Source organism: Gymnogyps californianus, chromosome 29, assembly GCF_018139145.2.
Source record: "Gymnogyps californianus isolate 813 chromosome 29, ASM1813914v2, whole genome shotgun sequence".
Taxonomy (NCBI): Eukaryota; Metazoa; Chordata; class Aves; order Accipitriformes; family Cathartidae; genus Gymnogyps; species Gymnogyps californianus.
Window position 1 is genome coordinate 1,928,467 of NC_059499.1, and position 18,303 is coordinate 1,946,769.

The 18,303-nt window shown below is 58.1% G+C and overlaps 1 protein-coding gene across 2 annotated transcripts in view; it reads left to right on the plus strand.

The window, feature by feature from the left end:
• The window catches only part of INTS3 (integrator complex subunit 3), a 32,345-nt gene that overhangs the window by 12,752 nt on the left and 1,290 nt on the right, over positions 1 to 18,303 (plus strand). The window contains exons 9-23 of one of the 2 annotated variants that reach the window (XM_050912108.1): positions 71 to 150; positions 2,144 to 2,235; positions 2,839 to 2,945; positions 3,768 to 3,887; positions 5,315 to 5,444; positions 6,333 to 6,387; positions 7,374 to 7,477; positions 8,042 to 8,086; positions 8,561 to 8,680; positions 8,835 to 8,988; positions 10,883 to 10,951; positions 12,968 to 13,043; positions 14,812 to 14,925; positions 15,012 to 15,060; positions 16,124 to 16,295. In XM_050912108.1, the coding sequence (XP_050768065.1) occupies positions 71 to 150; positions 2,144 to 2,235; positions 2,839 to 2,945; positions 3,768 to 3,887; positions 5,315 to 5,444; positions 6,333 to 6,387; positions 7,374 to 7,477; positions 8,042 to 8,086; positions 8,561 to 8,680; positions 8,835 to 8,988; positions 10,883 to 10,951; positions 12,968 to 13,043; positions 14,812 to 14,925; positions 15,012 to 15,060; positions 16,124 to 16,295 (1,487 nt within the window). Of the gene's footprint in view, positions 1 to 70; positions 151 to 2,143; positions 2,236 to 2,838; positions 2,946 to 3,767; positions 3,888 to 5,314; positions 5,445 to 6,332; positions 6,388 to 7,373; positions 7,478 to 8,041; positions 8,087 to 8,560; positions 8,681 to 8,834; positions 8,989 to 10,882; positions 10,952 to 12,967; positions 13,044 to 14,811; positions 14,926 to 15,011; positions 15,061 to 16,123; positions 16,296 to 18,303 lie in introns of those variants that run through there. The other variant, XM_050912107.1, reaches the window with a different exon arrangement.

Sequence of the window (18,303 nt, forward strand, 5' to 3'; positions counted from 1 at the left end):
ATGGGGGGGCACAGGGGGTGTGGGCATCTCTGGGACTCTCAGCACAGGGCTCCCTGCTCTCTCCTTCCAGAGCCTGCCATTCTGGTGATGCATCACTCCATGAAGCCTCACCCTGCCATCACCGCCACGCTGCTGGATTTCATGTGCCGGGTGAGCTGCCCCTCGCTCTCCGGGGAATTCCTTGGCTTGCCAAATGAGTTGCATGACGAGGGTTGAGTGATGAGGGCTGTGAAAGCAACCGCTGGGGTCCGCGTGGTCCCTCTGCCACCAGTGGGACAGAGAGACTCCTCAGGAGTGTCAACAGAGGACAGCGTGGAGGGAAACAGCCGCGCTTTTATCTGCTTACACCAGCCAGCTGTGCAGAGGTCACGCTCCAAAGAGAGCTGGTCACTGTGTCAGCCCCGGGGGCTTGTTTTAGCCTCGTGCCCTTGTCCGTGGCGCAGAGGAGTGGAAGTGCGCTGGCCGGGAGGTGCTCCCTTAGGGATTGCAGCCGGGCCCTTCAGCCGTGCTCTCCTCAGAGCACTCCCCACCGCTGGTGCAGCAGCACGTTGGTGTAGGTCAGTGCTTTTCCTTCTCTGCCAAGACGGAAGCTGGGAGCAGTCAAGTGGTGAGCTGCACAGCCGGCTCCCTGCGGGCTGCCCCTTGCTCTGTGCTGACTGGTCACCAAGGGCAGGAAGGGTAACACAGGCTCAGGCAAGGCAGATGTCTCCGCTCCCCAGAGAGCTTCGGGGCAAAGGCCCGTTGCCTTTCCATCCCACAGGAAGGGCGTTTCATGAATCCCTAGAGCCAGTGATACTGGAGCAGCAAAATAGTGTCGTCTCGCTGCCCAATCTTCAGAGCCAAAAACCAAACCAAAACAAAAAAGCTGTTCCCCATTCTTTTTTTTCCACATTCCTCAGTGCATCATCTGGTCTGTTCTGCCCTGATCCTCTTGGTTGCGAAATAGCCTGCAGAATAGCTCAGTATCTGCTGGCAGCCCTTTTAACCTCCCCTTACCTATGCTAAATTAAGGAGCGATTTTCCCCTTGCTGATCTGCCAAGAGCATAGTCAAGCTGCGGATGCTCGGCCAAATTATTCGCCTCTTAAAACCAGCCACCAGAGGCTTTGGTGAGTCCTCGCGGTCTCTTGATAAATCCAGGGTCGTTCCTGGAGGTCAGAGCATTGGGCCCATGTGTCATTCATTAATGGGAATGCCACTGTGGGAAGGCATGTAAGACTTCCCAACTCTGCAAATAAATCCTTCCAGAATGATGAGCATTAGTGGGAAAAAGGCTTCTGAATTGTTCCCTTTAGTACCTAATGAAATGCTTGGCCCAGTGTCATCGCCTGAGGGGAAACAGAATCTCACTGCAGCAGGGGACAAGTGAGACCCATCATGTCCCTTTCAAAGGACAGCCATCCTTGGGCAGGGAGCAGAGCTGGTCCTGCCCCTCGATCCTGGGGGAAGCGATGCCAAGAGTTGCCAGTTCCAGTAATTTGGTCCCAGGGAGGGCTGGTGGTGTTTCTTGGAAGCGGGGTCTTTCCGTGGCATGAGCGCTGGAAGAGCTGCTAGTTGCATCGCTTTCCTCCCTCACGCCCAGCACGCTGTGTGCTCCCGTCCCTGGGCTGCCCGAGTCCAAAAGCAGCTGCTGGCTTCTGGCAGAGGAACTAGATGGAAGGTTCCCGGGATGACCCAGATTTCAGAGAGGAGTCCTCTTACTCCCTCCAGAAGCGAAGGACTGTGTGTGGACAGAGGTGAATGTTGTTTAGGGTGCTCTTCTCATATTCCCCCCGCTCCTGCAGCAGTCGGTGCTGCTTGGAGCATGGCCCTGGCAAGCCCCAGGGCTTCTCACAGCTCACGAGGCAGCATCTGTGTGTTTTTCTCATCCCTGGGAGATGCACCGGCTGGCCCTCTGGGGTAGAAAAGCCAGAGGCATGGACTGGTCCCCCTTCTATCCACTGTCCCCGAGGTGCTGCACTCGGAGAGCTCTCCTGCTGCCCCTCTTGGTCAAGAGCAGCTGGGATGTGGTGCTTGAGTTGAGGGTGACCCAAGAAGCTGACCGATGGCCTTAGCTAGTCCTGGCTCTGTCCTGCCGGCTGACACAGACCCGACGGTAGGCAGAAGGGTTCATGGCACTAACGTGGTCATTCTCCTGTTTTCAGATCATTCCCAACTTCTACCCGCCACTGGAGGCTCACGTCCGGCAAGGCGTGTTCAACTCTCTCACCCACATCGTGGAGAAGCGAGTCCTTGCGTAAGACAGCCCTGAATTTTACTACATTTATACAACTGCTGTGCACCAATAATTTTCCTGGGCCTCGCCAGCCTAGTCAAGATGATCTCCAGGCTCTGTAAGAGCTGCGGAGGGCGTTTGTATTGTGTATGAACCACGGAAGAAGCCATAGTTGTGTCTTTATGGTGCTGAGGCTTGTCCTGAGAGCTGTTCCTTGAAGCAAGGGGATGGGTGGGTTAAGATAGCTATAGCCACTCCGCTTCGGATGGATAGAAATGTCCCCAGCCCTTTCTGGTCCCTGAGCTGAATGGAGGAGCCTTGCTCATGGTGCTCCAGCCTGCAGACAGCTCCTGCATCAGCCAAGTTCCCTTCCCAGGAGGTAAGAGCTCTTCTCCCCTTCCCACGTGCCTTCTGGTGACACAGGTCCCATTGGTGGCAAAGTGAGGGAACCCCAAATGAGCTGTAGGAAGGAAGGTGGGACCTCGTAGCTTGTGGTCCGTAACAAACCAAAGCCCTGACGTAAGGGAGGAGATCCCCTTGCACGTCCACCGAGGTGAAGCTACGCAGCAGGGCACCGCATCCCAGCTCTTTCTCATCCCTTTCCCTTCCTATCCCCCAACACAGACATCTGGCCCCTCTCTTCGACAACCCCAAGCTGGACAAAGAGCTCCGCGCCATGTTGAGGGAGAAATTCCCGGAGTTCTGCAGTTCGCCCTCGCCCCCCATCGAAGGTAGGGAGCGGGGCGGGTGGCGGAGGGAGGCTGTGGCAGGTGCTGCCTTCCCAGAGACGGGGCTTTCCCCGGCTCTCCTGCAGCAACAGCAGCCGTTCAGAGGGTCGGACCAGGACTCCGGGGAGAGGAAGGCTCTGGGTGCTCGTATTTACGGATGCTTGTGGTCTCCCTTCATCTCAGCCCTGCTGTATGCTAAAGACGCACGCTACCCGTTTCTCTCTCTGCTCCATAAGGGGCTCCTTAGCCTTTCTTCTCTGTAGGCTAATTGATTAACATAATTAGGTTAAACAAAGAGCAAGCATTTCTAACCTGTATTTAACAGGAGAGTGCTGCTGCTTTGCCAGATCTGCTGAAGGACTGTGCCTGTAAGCCTCTCTGGTTTTCCTGTTGCACCGGCTGCTCTGGCTGAAGGGACCCACCTAGCCAACAAACCCTGCTGCCCCAAGCCTCTTGGCCTCGCAGAGCTGGCAAAGCTGTCGCTCTGCTCAGGGGCTCGGGCTCTGCTGTTGCCCTGGGTGAGGGATGAAGCACGAAGGATGCTGGGCAGCTTAGGTGGAGAATGACCCGGTCCTGCCACACTTGGCACCAAGTAGGGATGGTTCAAGTGGAGTCACTGGGAGTGCCCTTCCCCAGCTTGAGTTTTCCAGGGTCAGTCGCTTGCCCAGCCTCTTTCTTCCCTTTTCAAAGCACTTTTATTTCCTTGCCGGAGCCTGTTTATCGGTAGAGGTGACTCGTAGGCAGAGCCTGCCCTGCCCCTCGGCTGTGCGAGGAGCCATCGTGACCTCACTTTCTGCTCTGACCCCTTTGCGTACGTTCTTGCAGTCAAAATTGAGGAACCCGTTTCCATGGAGATGGACAATCATATGTCAGAAAAGGATGACAGTTGCTATGACAACGCCGAGGCCGCGTTCAGTGACGACGAAGATGACTTGAACAGCAAAGGTGAGGAGTGCATTCAGCTGGCCACCAATGCTCTCGAGTGTTTCTTCATCGCCGCAGTGTGAATAGCTGCCGTTTGCCTCTGCACCGGATGGTGTTCCCCACGGGCTCGCGGGCACCTTCCCTTCCTGATGGAGGATCCCCAGACAACCAGCTGTAAGCACAGTTCCCTCAAAGCCCCTTTCCCACGAGCAGCCAGAATTGCTGCGCTCGAGGCAGACCCTCTTCTTGAGATCCAGGTTTCCTTCTGCGAGAGAGGGTGTTGAGGCCGATGCTCTGCTGCTTCCCGGTCCCTGACAGCCAGACTCAGTAGATCTGATACAGATGTGTGCTCACCAGGAAAGGCTGTTGGGCTTCCATCTCCTTGCCTGGTTATTCCCTAGAGCTTAGACCCTTCGAACGTAGCGCTTTCTCCACCCATGTGTCTCTCTAGATGTCTGACTAGCCTCAAGCCCCGCTACGCTGCATGGTTGGGAATCCCTGTGGCAGATGCTGTGCCGGATGGTTTGTTTGGGAACAGGGTGTCTCTGTTCTCAGGCAGCTGCTAATGAGGCTCAGGCCTCTAATTGCTCAGCCACACGGTTTTCATTACGCTCGCTCCCTCTCGAAGCCATGGGGCTGACAAGCCTGCGCAAGGCCAGAGTCCCCTCTGCTCGCTCTCTGGAGCTAGAGGCATCTCGGGCTGTTCCTGGCCTTGGTGGTAGGACTCTGGTGGGCTTCCTGCCGTACTGGAGGGCTACCCCTGCGGTGGGGAGGGGCTGCAGGCCCAGGATGGGGGAGAGGATGTGACACTGTGCTGTAGCACTGTCTTCAATAGTCCCGTCGAGCCCCGGCAGCTGCTTGGGGCCCCTGCGAGGGACACGGGCTTGAAAGCCATGTGCAGAGAGGATTTTTGCAAAGGGGATCGACCACCTTGTCCCGTCCCTTAGCGGCAGCTTCTTTGCGAGCGCTTCTGCCTCGGCCCTGGTGCTTCTGGACGCTGCTGCACTTCATTTTTGTGGCCTGGAATGAGCCTGGAGGATGAGGGTGTGGAAAAGCAGTTGGGGTATCTCAGTCCCAGAGTCCTGAACACAAGCGTTTGCGCCTCGGGTGGAGACTTGCGAGCTAGCTACGTTTGTTGAGCATGTCGAAGGACAGGCAAAGCATCAGGTTCGGAAACTGGACTGAACGGGAACCACAATTCTGAACACCCCCTGCGTTTGGATCCCGTCCCACCTTCCTGCTCACTGTGACCTGGACACGTCTCTAAAGGGTGAAGGCAAGATCTGAGGCTGGACCGCACGCTGGGGGCACGCGGCTTGTCCTGGGCCGGCAACTGCCCCCGCAGCCCCGCACGGCTCCCGCTGCTAGGACAGAGATTGCCTCCAGTACTTCTTAGACGTAGCTGCTTGGGAAAATAGACTATTCCACTGTTGCTTTCTTTGTTGTAGGGAAGAAGAGGGAGTTCAGGTTTCATCCGATCAAAGAAACCATTGTGGAGGAGCCTGTTGATATCACGCCATTCCTGGACCAGCTGGATGAGTCACTGAAGGATAAAGTCTTGCAGCTGCAGAAGGGAAGGTTGGTGTCGTTTGGTCGTGTTACTTTTCGTTCTTCAGGGCAACGACACACAAGACCTTTTAGTCCTGTTGTACAATGCTGCTTGCTCCAGAGCCCTTCTCTCAGAGCTAACGCAACCTTGTGGCCTGTCTCCCTTTAACACGGAGAGGTCCTCCGCAGTTTCTGCAGGAAGAGTCCAGGTGGGTTTGAAAGGTGCTGGGTTAAGAGCCATGTAATTTATCCTTGGAGCAGGCTCAGACCAGGACACAACAGCAATTTGCTGGGGGCTACAGCATTCCTCTGAATCAGTGACAGGAAGGCAAAAGGCTCTGAGTTTCATCCTTCTCCGCTGTTGGATTGACGAGGGGAGGCTGCGTAGGCCTTTGGGGCTGTTGCTGCCTGGGGGTTTCAGTACCTCTCTGCGTGGGACACGTTCCCTGCGGACGGAGATGTACCTGTGTCTGCATGTTCTCTGGACTTCCCCTCCTCCACTCTTGATTTTCAGTGACCTTGGAATTAACTCCATCTCAAGAAGGTTAAAAAAAGCTCTTGCTTTGCAGACCTTGGCATAGTAGACTGATTTAATGTAATTTATGTCTTCATGGCTTTAAGTGCATTTAATCTTATGCTTTTAGTCATTTAATTTGTTTGTCTTGCTGCAGACAACCTCGGGCACTTTTTTAAGTAGGTGCTGCAGCAATGCAGTGCGTTCTTCCGGGGCTGGATCTCTGCAGTGTGTGTTTCTGAGCCGTGCCTTCCTCTAAGCCTGGCACTAGCGCAAAGCAGAGCCTCCCCACTCTCAGGTCCTGGGGGGCTCCCGAGCAGAGCCAGCTCAGCACAAAGCCCCCTTGTCCCTGCTCTCGGTATCTTCCTATGTAACTTGGATTTCCTTTTGTTTTTGTGCTCCAGCGATACGGAAGCTCAGTGTGAGGTCATGCAGGAAATCGTGGATCAAGTCCTGGAGGTAACTGCACAGACCCGGGGAGCAGCGCTGCTGCCTAACTGTAAAACCAGAGCGGCTGGAGCGGCCATACTAGCTACTACGAAGAAAATTAACTCTACCCCAGCCAAAACCAGTACAGCTGGGCAGCTCCCAGCCTGCGCGGCTCTGCCCCGAGAGCTGCGACTGAAGGAGGGACACAGAAGCCTGAGGACACTCGAATCCTAAATGAGTTCAAAATGGCACTAGGCAGCTCTGTCCGTGGTTGTTAAACACAGCCCCAAGCTTCTGCTTGCTGGAAGGGTCTAGCAGGGGAAGATCGCTCTGTCCATCCTCTGTTTTCTTATACCCCGTGCCTAAATGTCCCCAGCAGTTGCTGTCAGACAGGACGCTGGGTGAGGCGTACTCACGTTTTGACCCCGCGCAGTTGCTATAGTGTCTGCAGAGCTGCTGGGGGCTTCTGCGTGTGCCGTGCGTCTGGGATTTTCCCTTGCTTTTGGCCCTGGGCTTTGTGCTCAGGAGAGGCTGCAGCAAGCCCTGCCCAGCAGAAGAGCTGCGGATGTTTTCCAGGAGCGGAGAGTTCAAGGGAGGTTGCATCCCCTGCCTCTAATCAGCTGCCTTTAGAGTCAAGTGGCCTTTTAGCATAAGAGAGCTGCTTCTCCCCTCTCTGGCAACGCAGGGAAAGGGCTTGTCAGGGTGTGAATCCTGCCTTCAGCCGCTGTTAGCCCTTTGCAGAGGCAGAGCTGAGCTCAGTGAATTACTAGCCATTAGAGGATAAGTGGACCACAGTGATTGTGAAGTGCTTCAGAGCTGGACGTCAATTAGGGGCTTGTCTTGCTGATGACCAGCTCCTGGTGCTGCAACATAGCAGCAAAATGGCTCCTGAGCAGCTTGGCAATCCGTTCCCCGCAGCAGTGACTCTGCTGTGCCCCTTCCAGCTGTACCTGTGCTGGGCAGGCAGGGTTTGAGCTTGTGCTTTCTCCTCTCATTCCTTCCTTTCTCTCTACCAGGAGGACTTTGACTCGGAGCAGTTATCAGTGCTCGCATCCTGCCTCCAGGAGCTATTTAAGGCTCACTTCCGTGGTGAGGTTTTGCCAGAAGAAATCACAGAGGAGTAAGGATCTATTTTTTTGCATCTCATCCTTTCACACTGGGACTTGGGCTTTTCCCAGCAAAATATTCACCATTTTCAGAAGGCTGTGCTGAAGCCAGCAACTTCCCCTATGAAGCAATCCAGGGTTCACAAGCGGTCACTGTGGAGCTGGTCAAGAGTTGTCATATCCAGGGCTCAAAAGAGACCATCTTCTTCCTCCCCACAAGTGCAGGGAGAACCTGCTGCTGCAGGTCCTTGTGTCAGAGCTCAGTTTAGGTGATGCTCTGGTGGCTTCTGGCTGTCTGACTAGGGCACACAAAGTCCTAAATACTCCATCTGTCCCTGCTGTACTCGCACAAACCGGCACTGTACGCTCTTCCTCCGGGATTTTGTTGGAACAGGGCTTGGAGTCAGAGCTGCTGGGTTCTGTTAGCAGGATCGTTCCTGTCTCCCCATTAGCTAGGGCTAACCCTTGATGGCCCGAGGACCACAGCGACCAAGGCCCAGCGCTTTTTCCCTGCCATTGCTGGGGAAACACAGAGGGTGGGTGCACACAGAGCTCTGACTATTGCGTTTGTCCCGCAGGTCTCTGGAGGAGTCGGTGGGGAAGCCTCTCTACCTAATATTTAGGTATGTCTGTTCTGAAATTTTTTGAATAATCTAGTTAGGGCTTTCTTCTTTGCTTCCTGACCACCACCGTGTGTTGAGCCCTGTGGGTCTAATTCTGCCACGCTCCTGCTTGCCCCAGGGCTGATCCCAGATTCAGAAGAGTTTATTGCTTCATTCTGCCTATGTTCCGTTTTCAGTAGAAAGACTTAAAATACAGGAAAATCACAGCTCATTTGGTCATTTGTGGAAGCCTGGGATCCCAGGGTAACTGAACTTTGCTTGGCCCTGACCCCTTTGTTGCTGCACGTCCCGACGTCCTCTGCAGCAGGGGTGGGAGAGGTGGCCCCTGTGTCCACTCCAGAGAGTGAGTGGCCAGAACCACTTGGTACTGGGAGCTGGGTTTCCCTGCAAGCTGCCGGTCCTCGTCATTAGCAGAGAAGCTTGTGCATGGTATCCCGTGTAACATAGCTACCTCCCTGTCCTGTACTCCCCAAGGAACCTCTGCCAGATGCAGGAGGATAATAGCGGTTTCTCACTGCTGCTGGATCTCCTGTCAGAGCTCTATCAGAAGCAACCCAAGATCGGCTACCACCTCCTGTACTATTTAAAAGCCAGGTAGGCCAGTGGGGATTGCGGGGAAGCGTCCAAGCTTCGACTTGGCTCGCGCTGCCTTCAAGAGACAGCTCGCTCTCATACCACCGCCGCCCCAGCCCTCGCTGCGGCACGGGGCTGGCAGGCTCCTCTCTCACCTGGGCGCCTCTCCTTCTAGCAAAGCTGCAGCGGGGAAGATGAACCTGTACGAGTCCTTCGCCCAGGCCACGCAGCTGGGGGACCTGCACACGTGTCTGATGATGGACATGAAGGCCTGTCAGGAAGACGATGTACGGCTGCTCTGCTACCTCACCCCCTCCATTTACACAGAGGTAAGGCCCCTGCCAAGCACCAGGAACCCCAGTTCAGATGGACAGGGCATCCCCTCACCTTCCTGGTTTGCTTCCGAGCTTCAGGCCTGTTATGCTGCAGCAGAGAAGCCATAAAGCCTAGAAGAAGTTCTGTCGGGCTGAGTACAACACAGTCTCCGTCCACCCCCCAGCCCAGCTTAACAGGGTTCAGCGTGCTGCCGTCGAGATCGATGTTCAGCTGTCATCCTGCCTGCTTGCGGCCCCGTTAAAGCCTGATGCGCTCTGTGGATGGCGAGGCGTTAACCTTGCTGTCCTGGATTCGCCTCGTGCACGTGCTTGGCTCCCAGCGCAGTGTTGTCTGCGCTCCCTGGTTAAAGAGGTTTTGCTCTCTGCTGCTTTTCTTCTGGAGAGCAGCCGGCGAAGGCTCCGAGCAGACGTGTCAGAGCCTGGGGGAAGCAGCGCTCAGAACGAGTTCTGCTGCCTGCCCTGAACCCATGGGTTTAATGAAAGGTTTTATTGCTTTCAGCACTCGGTGCTGAGGTGGAGCCAGCTGGACTTAGCGGAGAGCATGTTTGGAACGGGGAGCCAGGCATCTGCACCAGATAGGTCACAGCTCGATCCCAATTCACGCAGCCTGCCTGGGGCTTGGACAGAGCTGCTGTTACCTTCCCGCTGCCGGGATGCTGTCGAGCTCTCTCGCAGCCCTGTGCAGGCTGCAGCCTTTTATTTGAAATGGTTGCATGGTGGAGGCTGCTTCCAACAAGCATCCAGCGATCGTCTGGCTTCGGGGAGCGGTGCTGGGGGTTGGAGAGAGGGAGGGTAACATCGCGCACTCTGAAGAGACGGAGGGGGTCACAGTTCTGCGTGTACTTTCTCATTCCCTGGGAGGAATGAGCTGGCCCCGCTCCTCCCTCCTTTCTGGCTGGTTCAGTAGGAACATCTGCTGGGCGTTGAGGCCGTCCAGCCCCATTCCTTGCGAGCGCTTCCTGGGGGCTTCTGTGGGGAAAGGGGCACAGCAACAGCCTGGGAAGGGGAGAAAAACCTGCGCAAAAGTAGGCACCGTACCATGCAGCAGCATGGTGCGTGCTCCGGGGGGGATCCTGGTGTAGAGCAGCAGCTGGATCCCCTCCCTGGTCCTTTGGGTTTAACGGCCTCCCTCCCCAAAGTGGGGGGTCACACTGTTGCTGCCCCCGTGGGCGTAGTGACCAGCTCGAGTCAGGCAGAATGTCCCGAGAGCAGCCTGTCTGGACAGCCAGATCCGAACGGTGCAGCCATAGCTTGCTGCCGCCAATTTTCCTGGCCTTTTGCCCTGTATGTTGATTTTTTTTATTTATTTATTTATTTTTTATTATTTCCTTGCAGTGCTGCGTAATGCATGAGGCCCTGGAACGGCGAGCAAAGCTAGCAAGGATAGGGAGAAATGGGGAATTTTAACCACTCTGGTCTGGCTGACTTCTGCCACCCGCAATCGAAGCAGCCTCGCTCCTCGCGCAGCTCCGCTCGGTCCAGATGGTTGGTGTCAGCTGCATCTCACAGATGCGCTGGGCACTCGCTCGCAGCAGCCTGCCGGTGCGCTGCCTTGCAGCCCTTGGCCCGCTCGAGCAATGAATGAACCTGCCTGCTCCAGGCTGCGCACGGAAAACAGCCTGTCTCAACCCTCCTGCGCTTTCTTGGCTCCTTTTCCCACTCAGCCGCTTCCCCCGTTGTGTTTAGGAAGTGGTGCTGGTTCTGCTCCAGCCCTCGGTGAGTCGCCGGGTCGGGCAGGGCGATGCTGCCCCTTGCAAGGAGGAACGTGTGCGTGTGTCTGAGCCTGAACCGAGGAGGAGTTTTACCTCAGCTATGGGGATAGGAGCTTTTCACTGGCCTCTCCCTCGTGTCCTTTCCTGAGCCCTGCCTTGCTTTTGTCCTCTTCCAGTTCCCGGATGAGACCCTACGAAGCGGCGAGCTGCTGAACATGATTGTAGCTGTCATAGACTCATTCCAGGTAAGGAGGGGACCAGTGTGGGAGGCAGCACATTCCTGAAGCGGCAGCACTTGTCTCCTCCGCTCCCAGGAGGTTTAAACCTGAAATGGTCCATCCGCGGGGGATGCAGGGCAGCGCTCTGCTTTTTTAGTCCTCCTTGCCCCCATTCTTGAGTGAGGCATTGGGCTTTGCGAAGAGGAGCCCCGAAACCTCCGGGTATCTCTTTCCCTTGAGGAGCTGCGGTATCAGAAGGCTGAATCCAAGCTCCTTCTTTCAAGGGATCTCCCTGGCCGCCGAGCTGCAGCAGGCATGCCGAGAGAGGTTTGCCTGCGTTTGCTCTGATCGCACTTGAGTTGCAGGCATTGGCAAAAAGCACCGTGCTGCTGCGGGCAATCAATAATAATTATCGATAATAAGCCCCTTGACAGGGAGGTGTTTAGTGCTGCTGGGGAGATGCAAAGCTATGGGCAGTGTCACGACGGGCACACGTGCGGGAGGGCGCAGGAAAGGTGCAGGCAGCACGTCCCCTGCTGCCTGCGGGTCGGCAGGGCCGAGATCGCGTCCAGCTCTTCCCGTCCTGGTGGGAGATCCGCTGCAGGCTCAGCAGGCTGACGAGCGGAAGGCCAAGCCCTCGTTAGACCCTCCTGGAAGGAACCTTTCCCCCATGGTCACGCTGAGTTGCCATGAGCAACCCAAAAATAGTCAGGGCGAAAGCTGGGGGCGGGGAGGTGGGCACCAGCAAGAATGCTGTACTGCGTGTTTCTGCTGTCTAGGCTCGTCTGGAGCGTGATCTGCTGATAACCCTTTAACTCACCCTATTTATACACCATTCCTGGCCAGTCGTGCTTTTCCCAGCTGCGCAGGGGCCAGAACGCCTCGCCAGCAAGTTTTGCTTGGCAGGCTGGAGCCGAAGTTGGGTACAGGAAAGGTTTGAGTCGTGATGCCCTGACCCCCTCAGCTGAGCCCTGCTCTTACTCCTCTGCTCCTGGGCTCTGCCCCATGCTGAAATGCAAAGGTTTTGTTTTTCCCAGCAGAGGCTCGTAGCGTTTCCTCTCCCCTCCCTTCTCCAATTCCTTCGTTCCTTCCTGTTATTCTTCATCTGTTTCCCCACGATGCTCTGGCTGTGTGGCCCCCCCCTCTGCGAGCGGAGCCATGGGGCAGAGCCTGGGCAGCTCAGCCTGCCCTTGGGCTCTGCGTGCCTCCAGCACCCTGCGCCCGAGCAGGCTGGACCCAGAGGCCGAGGAGCAGGGAGGAAGGTAGACGAGAGCCCAGGTGTGCTCTGTAGCTGAGCCTGTCAGCGCAGGAGCGGGGAACAGTGCTCCCCAGCTCCTGTTTCTGCTCCAGTGCAGCCCAGGCAGGCTCCCTGTGTGTCCCATCTCCCTGCCTCTGCTTCCATCTCTCCCAGGGATGAAGGGGGTGAGTCAGTGCAGGAAGCACCACGCATCTGGGTAGTGTCAGCTCCCATCCTGCAGACCAGGGATTGTCCGGGGCCCCAAGCAGAGAGGTCTGGGGTTGTCAGAGCTTTCCCAGCAGGATGCCGAGCCTTCCCCCTGCCAGCCCCTGGGTGGGCTTTGTGCATCCGTCGGCAAAAGCCTGGGTCTGAGGGCACCTGGAGCACAAGCAGCAGGTCCCCAGTGCTTGTGCGGCAGCCGAGCTCTTCGAACAGGGTGACACCATCCCACCCTCCCTGGCCCAGCCTGCGGGGATCTGCTGTCTGTCCTGTGTGACATTTTGCTCTCCAGCCTGGGTGTTGGTGTGTGAAACCATTAACCTCTCATTACTTCTTTGCCTCCGCTGGTCCCTCGCAACAGCTGCCTCTCCCTGGAGCTGCTTAACCCAGCTCTGATTTATCAGCCACCTGCAGCCCATGGGGTTTCTGGGACTCCCCTCCGGATCCCTGCTCTTGCGGAGATGGGCTGATGTTGGCAGAGCAGCAGCTTCCCTGCTTGCTCTCCGAACCTACCCGGTGGTCCCCCGTATAAAAGGGCTTCTGCAGAGCCCGGGCATCCCGCTAACCCCGTTTTCTCTGCCGCCCAGTTGCAGGAGCTGGTGTGCCACGTGATGATGGGGAACCTCGTCATGTTTCGGAAAGACTCGGTGCTGAACATCCTGAGTGAGTAGCACTCCTGCAGGCATGAGTGCATCTCAGGGAGGGTGAGGGTGAAAGCAGAGCGGTTCCTGGTTATCCCCAAGCCTTCCTGCCCTTTGGGCCCCTGTTTTGCAGAGAGACCCCAAATCCCTGGAAAGGGAGAAGTAGCTGCAGCTTTCGTCACGGCTTTGCTCTTTCTGATCGGGAGGGCTGTAGTCCGTGTCAAGCTGCACTAGGTCAGCAACACTGCACATGGCCATGCCACCATAGGAAGAGCCTTGCAGAAGCTGGCTGCTCACGCAGCATCTGAGAGAGGCTCTTGGGCTGGCCATGTTATGCCGAGGTCTGGATTTCCTCATGGTGTTATTGCCGCTGCTTAAAGGATCACTGCCCTAAACCGGATTGTTAGATTTAGCAGTGTGATCCAAGCTGTGCGCTCTAATGGGTTTTCCCAGGCTGGCTGTACGATGGCTTGGGAGCCTTGGCTCTCTGCAGTGCCAGGCAAAGTGTAATCCAGGGCTCTGCACGTCTGCAGCCTGCCCGGGCAGAGGGGAAAAAAAAAAACCAAACCAAGAATGGGGAAAGTCCTGAAATCTCCCCCTGCTCTGCAGCCTCTCCGCGTGGTCCCCGCCGCTGCATCTCCAGGGACGTGAACTTGTCCTGGTGCAAACCCGTGGCTAGTGCTGCGCAGTCGGCTGTTCCCCGCCGTGCAGCAGCTGATACGGCTGCCTTTCTGGGGACGGCTGTAACCTCTTCTCCCAGTGCAGCAGGGGTGAGGGCAGCTGGGAGGTGATGGCAAAAGGGTGATCAGAAAGGTTGGAATCAGGATTTCCCTTCTTTTTCTGTGGAGTGGGACACCCCAAGAGCAAAAAGGCCCTCGCTGCTGTTCAGTCTGGCCCTTGGACCACACTGAACTAACGGAGTAAGCCTCTCAGATGGACACCCAGCCCTTCGCCAGGACCACGGTCCCCTTAGCCGCTGCGTAGGAGAAGGCTGGTGGCTGTGATCTCTCCCTCGCAGCATTCCTCGCCTTTCCCCCCAGGATCACCAGTGGGTGACCCAGTTCCCCTTGTTGCTTTTTAATTGGACTTCAGCTCACATCTATGCAAGCCACTGACTGTCGTACAGTGGAAAAGCCTTTTCCATCTCCAGCCAGCGCTGCATTTTGCCTGCGTGTGCCCTGTGGCTCCTGCCCAGCAGTCGGAGCCGGCCGTGGCTGCAGCCCTCTGGACCGGGGTGGTTTTGCGCAGAACCAGCGTGGAAAGCTCGGTGCACGGGGGCCAGCAAGTGTTTCCGGAGAGAAGCCCCGTTGCCCTGATCCGATGGTTGCCTAGATCCAGCTTTGGTGTTACACAAGCTGCAAGCAGCGGTCTAAGCCCATTAATTAAAAAGAGCCTCGTTAGTTCTCTTCCTCTGAGCCCTGAGCAGCTGCTTTAGTGACTTTGCAGCTCTGCCACCCGTGCCTCAGCTGGCAGAGCCTACCCCGGTGCCACCGGCCAGCTCCCGGAGCCCCTGCTCGGCCTCGGCACGCGCGGGGCCGTCCGTGCTGCTCACGCAGCTGCCCTGGCACAGTGCGAACCCCGACAGGCACAGCGGGGTTTCGGGCACTGCGCCCTTCTCCGGTGCCCTGCTCTGGGCTGGAGGGGTGGGTGTAACGCCGGGCAGGAGCAGCGCTGTCCCCTGGACCTCGCAGAGGGGCTGTGGCAGAGCTGCCTGCGGTGGCTCTGGCAGGTCCCTGCCGTTCCTCCGGGCGCCGTGCAGGCTTCCCTCACCATCCTGTGCTTCCCACTAGTTCAAAGCCTGGACTGGGAGACCTTTGAACAGTACTGCACCTGGCAGCTCTTCCTCGCACACAGCATTCCTCTGGAGACCATCATCCCAATCCTGCAGCACCTCAAATACAAAGGTGAACTGTCCCCTGCCCAGGAGAGGCACGGCGCTGGGCCACGGCGGCCGTGAGCTCCTGTGCTGAGGATGTCCTTTCCTTTGCAGAGCACCCCGAGGCATTATCCTGCCTGCTGCTGCAGCTGAGGCGAGAGAAGTAAGTGCCGCTGAGGGCAGGGCACAGGGCTGCGCGACGCTCTGCAGAGGGTCCTGTGGCCGCAGGCTTGTGGGGCTGCCACCGGCACGCTGCGGCTGGCGGCTTTCTTGAGCACCGTCGGCGTGGCAGGGACAAGGGGATGCTACCCGCTCCGGCTTGGGCTGCTTGAGAAGTGAGGCGTGGGGAAAGCCCCTCTTGCTGGTGCTCCCCAGCTTGCTCTGGGTGCGAGTCCTGTCCTGGAGCTCCTGGAGCCCAAGGGGACAGAGTAGGGTGGACACGGGTGACGAGACCCCAGCCTCAGCACCCTTCCCAGAGGCAGCAGCTCCCTGACGTGCCTTCGGGAGCACCGTTTGCCGAGTGCCGATGGGCTATTTGTCTTTCACCTTGCACATCCTGGAGCCCATTACTTAATGGGGAGCGGGCTGTCACCTGCCTCCCGCGGGGCACAGTATTAGAGCTGCCCTGGCATTGATCTGTGCTGTCTCTGCGTGCTCGGGTGGATCGGCCACATCCTGCCGCTCTGAGTGAAGAGCACTTTATTTGTTTTCATTAATGCAGTGCATGAGGCTGGCTAATCTAATCCCAGCTCTAAATTGCGTTAGTGAAAAGCCCGCGATGATGGAGAGCGCAGGGGCGAGCTCGGGCCACGAGCGTGCAGCAGCGCTTTTCCCACGGTGGGGAGGGAGTGGGGTTGGCACGGCCGGGTGATACGGGCTGGGCAGGGAGCGTGGTGGCAGCTGGTCCCCAGGAGGATTGCTTGCCAGCGATTTCAGGGAAGCAGAGGAGTCTGAACACTGCCCGTCATCCCCTGAGCCTGGGAGCCAATGCTGCTGGGGCTGCCAAAGAGCGTGCGGGTCCTAGGCGGTGTTTGGGGAAGCTCGGTCCCATCTGAGCTGTGCCTGGGCTCTCGTGCCAGGTCCCTCACGGCACAGCAGCTCCACGGACTTGTAATGTCCAGGCCTGAAGCCTCCCGTCAGGCTCAAGTGGCTGCAGGGGAGCCCAGCTGACCGGGGTACAAACCGCTTGTCCTTCCTCCTCACGTGCCCTTCCCCGTTTGCCGCAGGCCCAGCGAGGAGATGGTGAAGATGGTGCTGAGCCGGCCCTGCCACCCCGATGACCAGTTCACCACGAGCATCCTGCGGCACTGGTGCATCAAACACGACGACCTCCTGGCCGAGCACATCAAGTCGCTGCTGATCAAGAACAACAGCCTACCACGAAAACGCCAAAGGTGAGGGGCCGGGGCAGGCACAGCATCTCCCGCTGCTTCCCCTGGAGCCGCCCTGCCACCGGGAACCGAGTGACAGACTCTGCCTTGTGCCCGAGATGCCGCGTGCCCTCGGCACGGCGCAGGCATGCCAGCCCGTCCTGCCGGTTACGCCAGCGTCTCCTCGAGGCCGGGGCGGTGCTGCTGCCTACCCACGCACTGACGCCAGAGCCCCGAGCGAGCATCTCTGCTCCGGAGCTGTGCGGGAGGCTGCTCTTTGATCTCGCTTCTGCTGACATCCAGCCGGCAGGACCCTTTTATGCCGAGCCCGTTACCCAAGCTGCGTGGGGAAGCGCTTTCAGCTGCTTGTGTGAGCAGTGCCAAGCCTTGGTGCTCCCCTGCTGCGGCGCCGGCCGGGCAGGCCCCTCTGCTCGGCCCTGCTGTACCCGCCTGGCCACAGCTGGATGTTGCCAGAGCATCTTTTGGTGCAAATAGTCTTCCAGATGTGGTTCACTTAATCTCTGCTGGGTTGCTGCTGCCTCTGGGGTGGATGGGGTCAGGGTCCATCAGTGCAGTGGGATTAAAGGACGCAGCTGAGCCAAGCTGTAGCCTGTGGAGGTTAAATCCCAGCTCCTTGGGGCAAGGTTCCTCATCTCCTGCCTTTGGAAGGAAGGGGCAGAGGGCTTGTTCCCGGCCACCCTGCATGGGCAGAGCTCTGGGTGCTGGAGGAGGCAGCTGGACCTCACCACTGCCGGCTGTGGGAGAGGAAGGGAGAACAGCACGGGATGCTGCAGCTGGTTCTGCACCGCTGTGCCGGGTGCTGTGCCGGCTCCTGGCCATGGTGGCACACGGGACACCTCACCCCAACCCCAAGATGTCCCTCAGCAGGGAGGCAGGAGCTCTTTCTGCTGCACTCAGCTCCCCGGGTGATTTCCCAGCCTTTTATCCAGCCTCAAAAACCAACATCAGGCTACGAGGCAGCCTCTGCCCTCGGCGCAGCCATCACCTCCCGGGGCGAGAGGCACCCGGTCCCGCTGCCTGCTCTGCACCGGGTCACGGCAAGCGCGGGTATGACCAGCCCTCACCGGCACCCACTCTGTGCGGGGCTCTGGGTTAGGGGGAGAGGAGGGTGGTCTGCTCCGGCAGCCCCCAGCTCTCTGCGCCGGGCTGACGAGGTCCTCTGCGGCCCCTTCCCGGCTGGGTGCCTGTGGCCCTTTGCTGGAGTAGGAAGGACATCTAGTGTCCTGGGAAAGCAGAGCAGCACCGCACTCCCACCGCAGCGAGGGCTCCCTGTCCCCAAGGACCCCCACCCAGCACCCAGGGAGCCGGGAATCGCCACGGCACGGAGCTGGGTCATGGCCAGCAGGGTCGGACGGAGCCTTGCCGGGAGGTTTGCCATAGCCAGGCTCTTGCTGGTGCTCCTGGTGTGCAGGTCGCACACCGGCACCGAGAGAACGGCCGGTCCCACCAGCATCTCGCCCACCTCTTGGTCCCCCCTGCTCTCCGAAGAGGCTGCCGGGGAAGTCTGTGCCTTCATCTGTTCCTCCGTGTTAATTAATGGCCTTTCATAGCCGAACAACACAGCTATTTTCACTGTGTTTCTGTTCCGGGATTCGAGACATATCCAGGTCTAATCCCCGCTAATTAACGGGCGGCCAGCTGAGGCCCCGGCTGCTGGCAGCACCCTGGGTGCTGGCACCGCGCACCGTCCTGCAGCCGAGGCTCAGCACGGGGTGCTTCTTAGTGTTCCCTGGAGCCGCCGGGGATGGAAGCGGCCAACACCTTGAGCAGGATTTATCCCCTTAATCCCTGGGCTGGAGCAGCGTGCATGGACCAGCTTCAGGGGACCCCGCGTGTGCCGGAGCTGGAAAATGGATCCTATGCTGCTCCCCATCCCTGGGCCCCCCTGCTCCAGCCTCTGGGTGCTGGGGGCACCCTGGGGCAGCACGAGTAGGGGGGGTTATCTGTGCCCCACATCTTCGTGGGTGTTTGGGGGTGCTGCTGCAGGGCCATGGCACTCGGTCCCCCCACAAGCG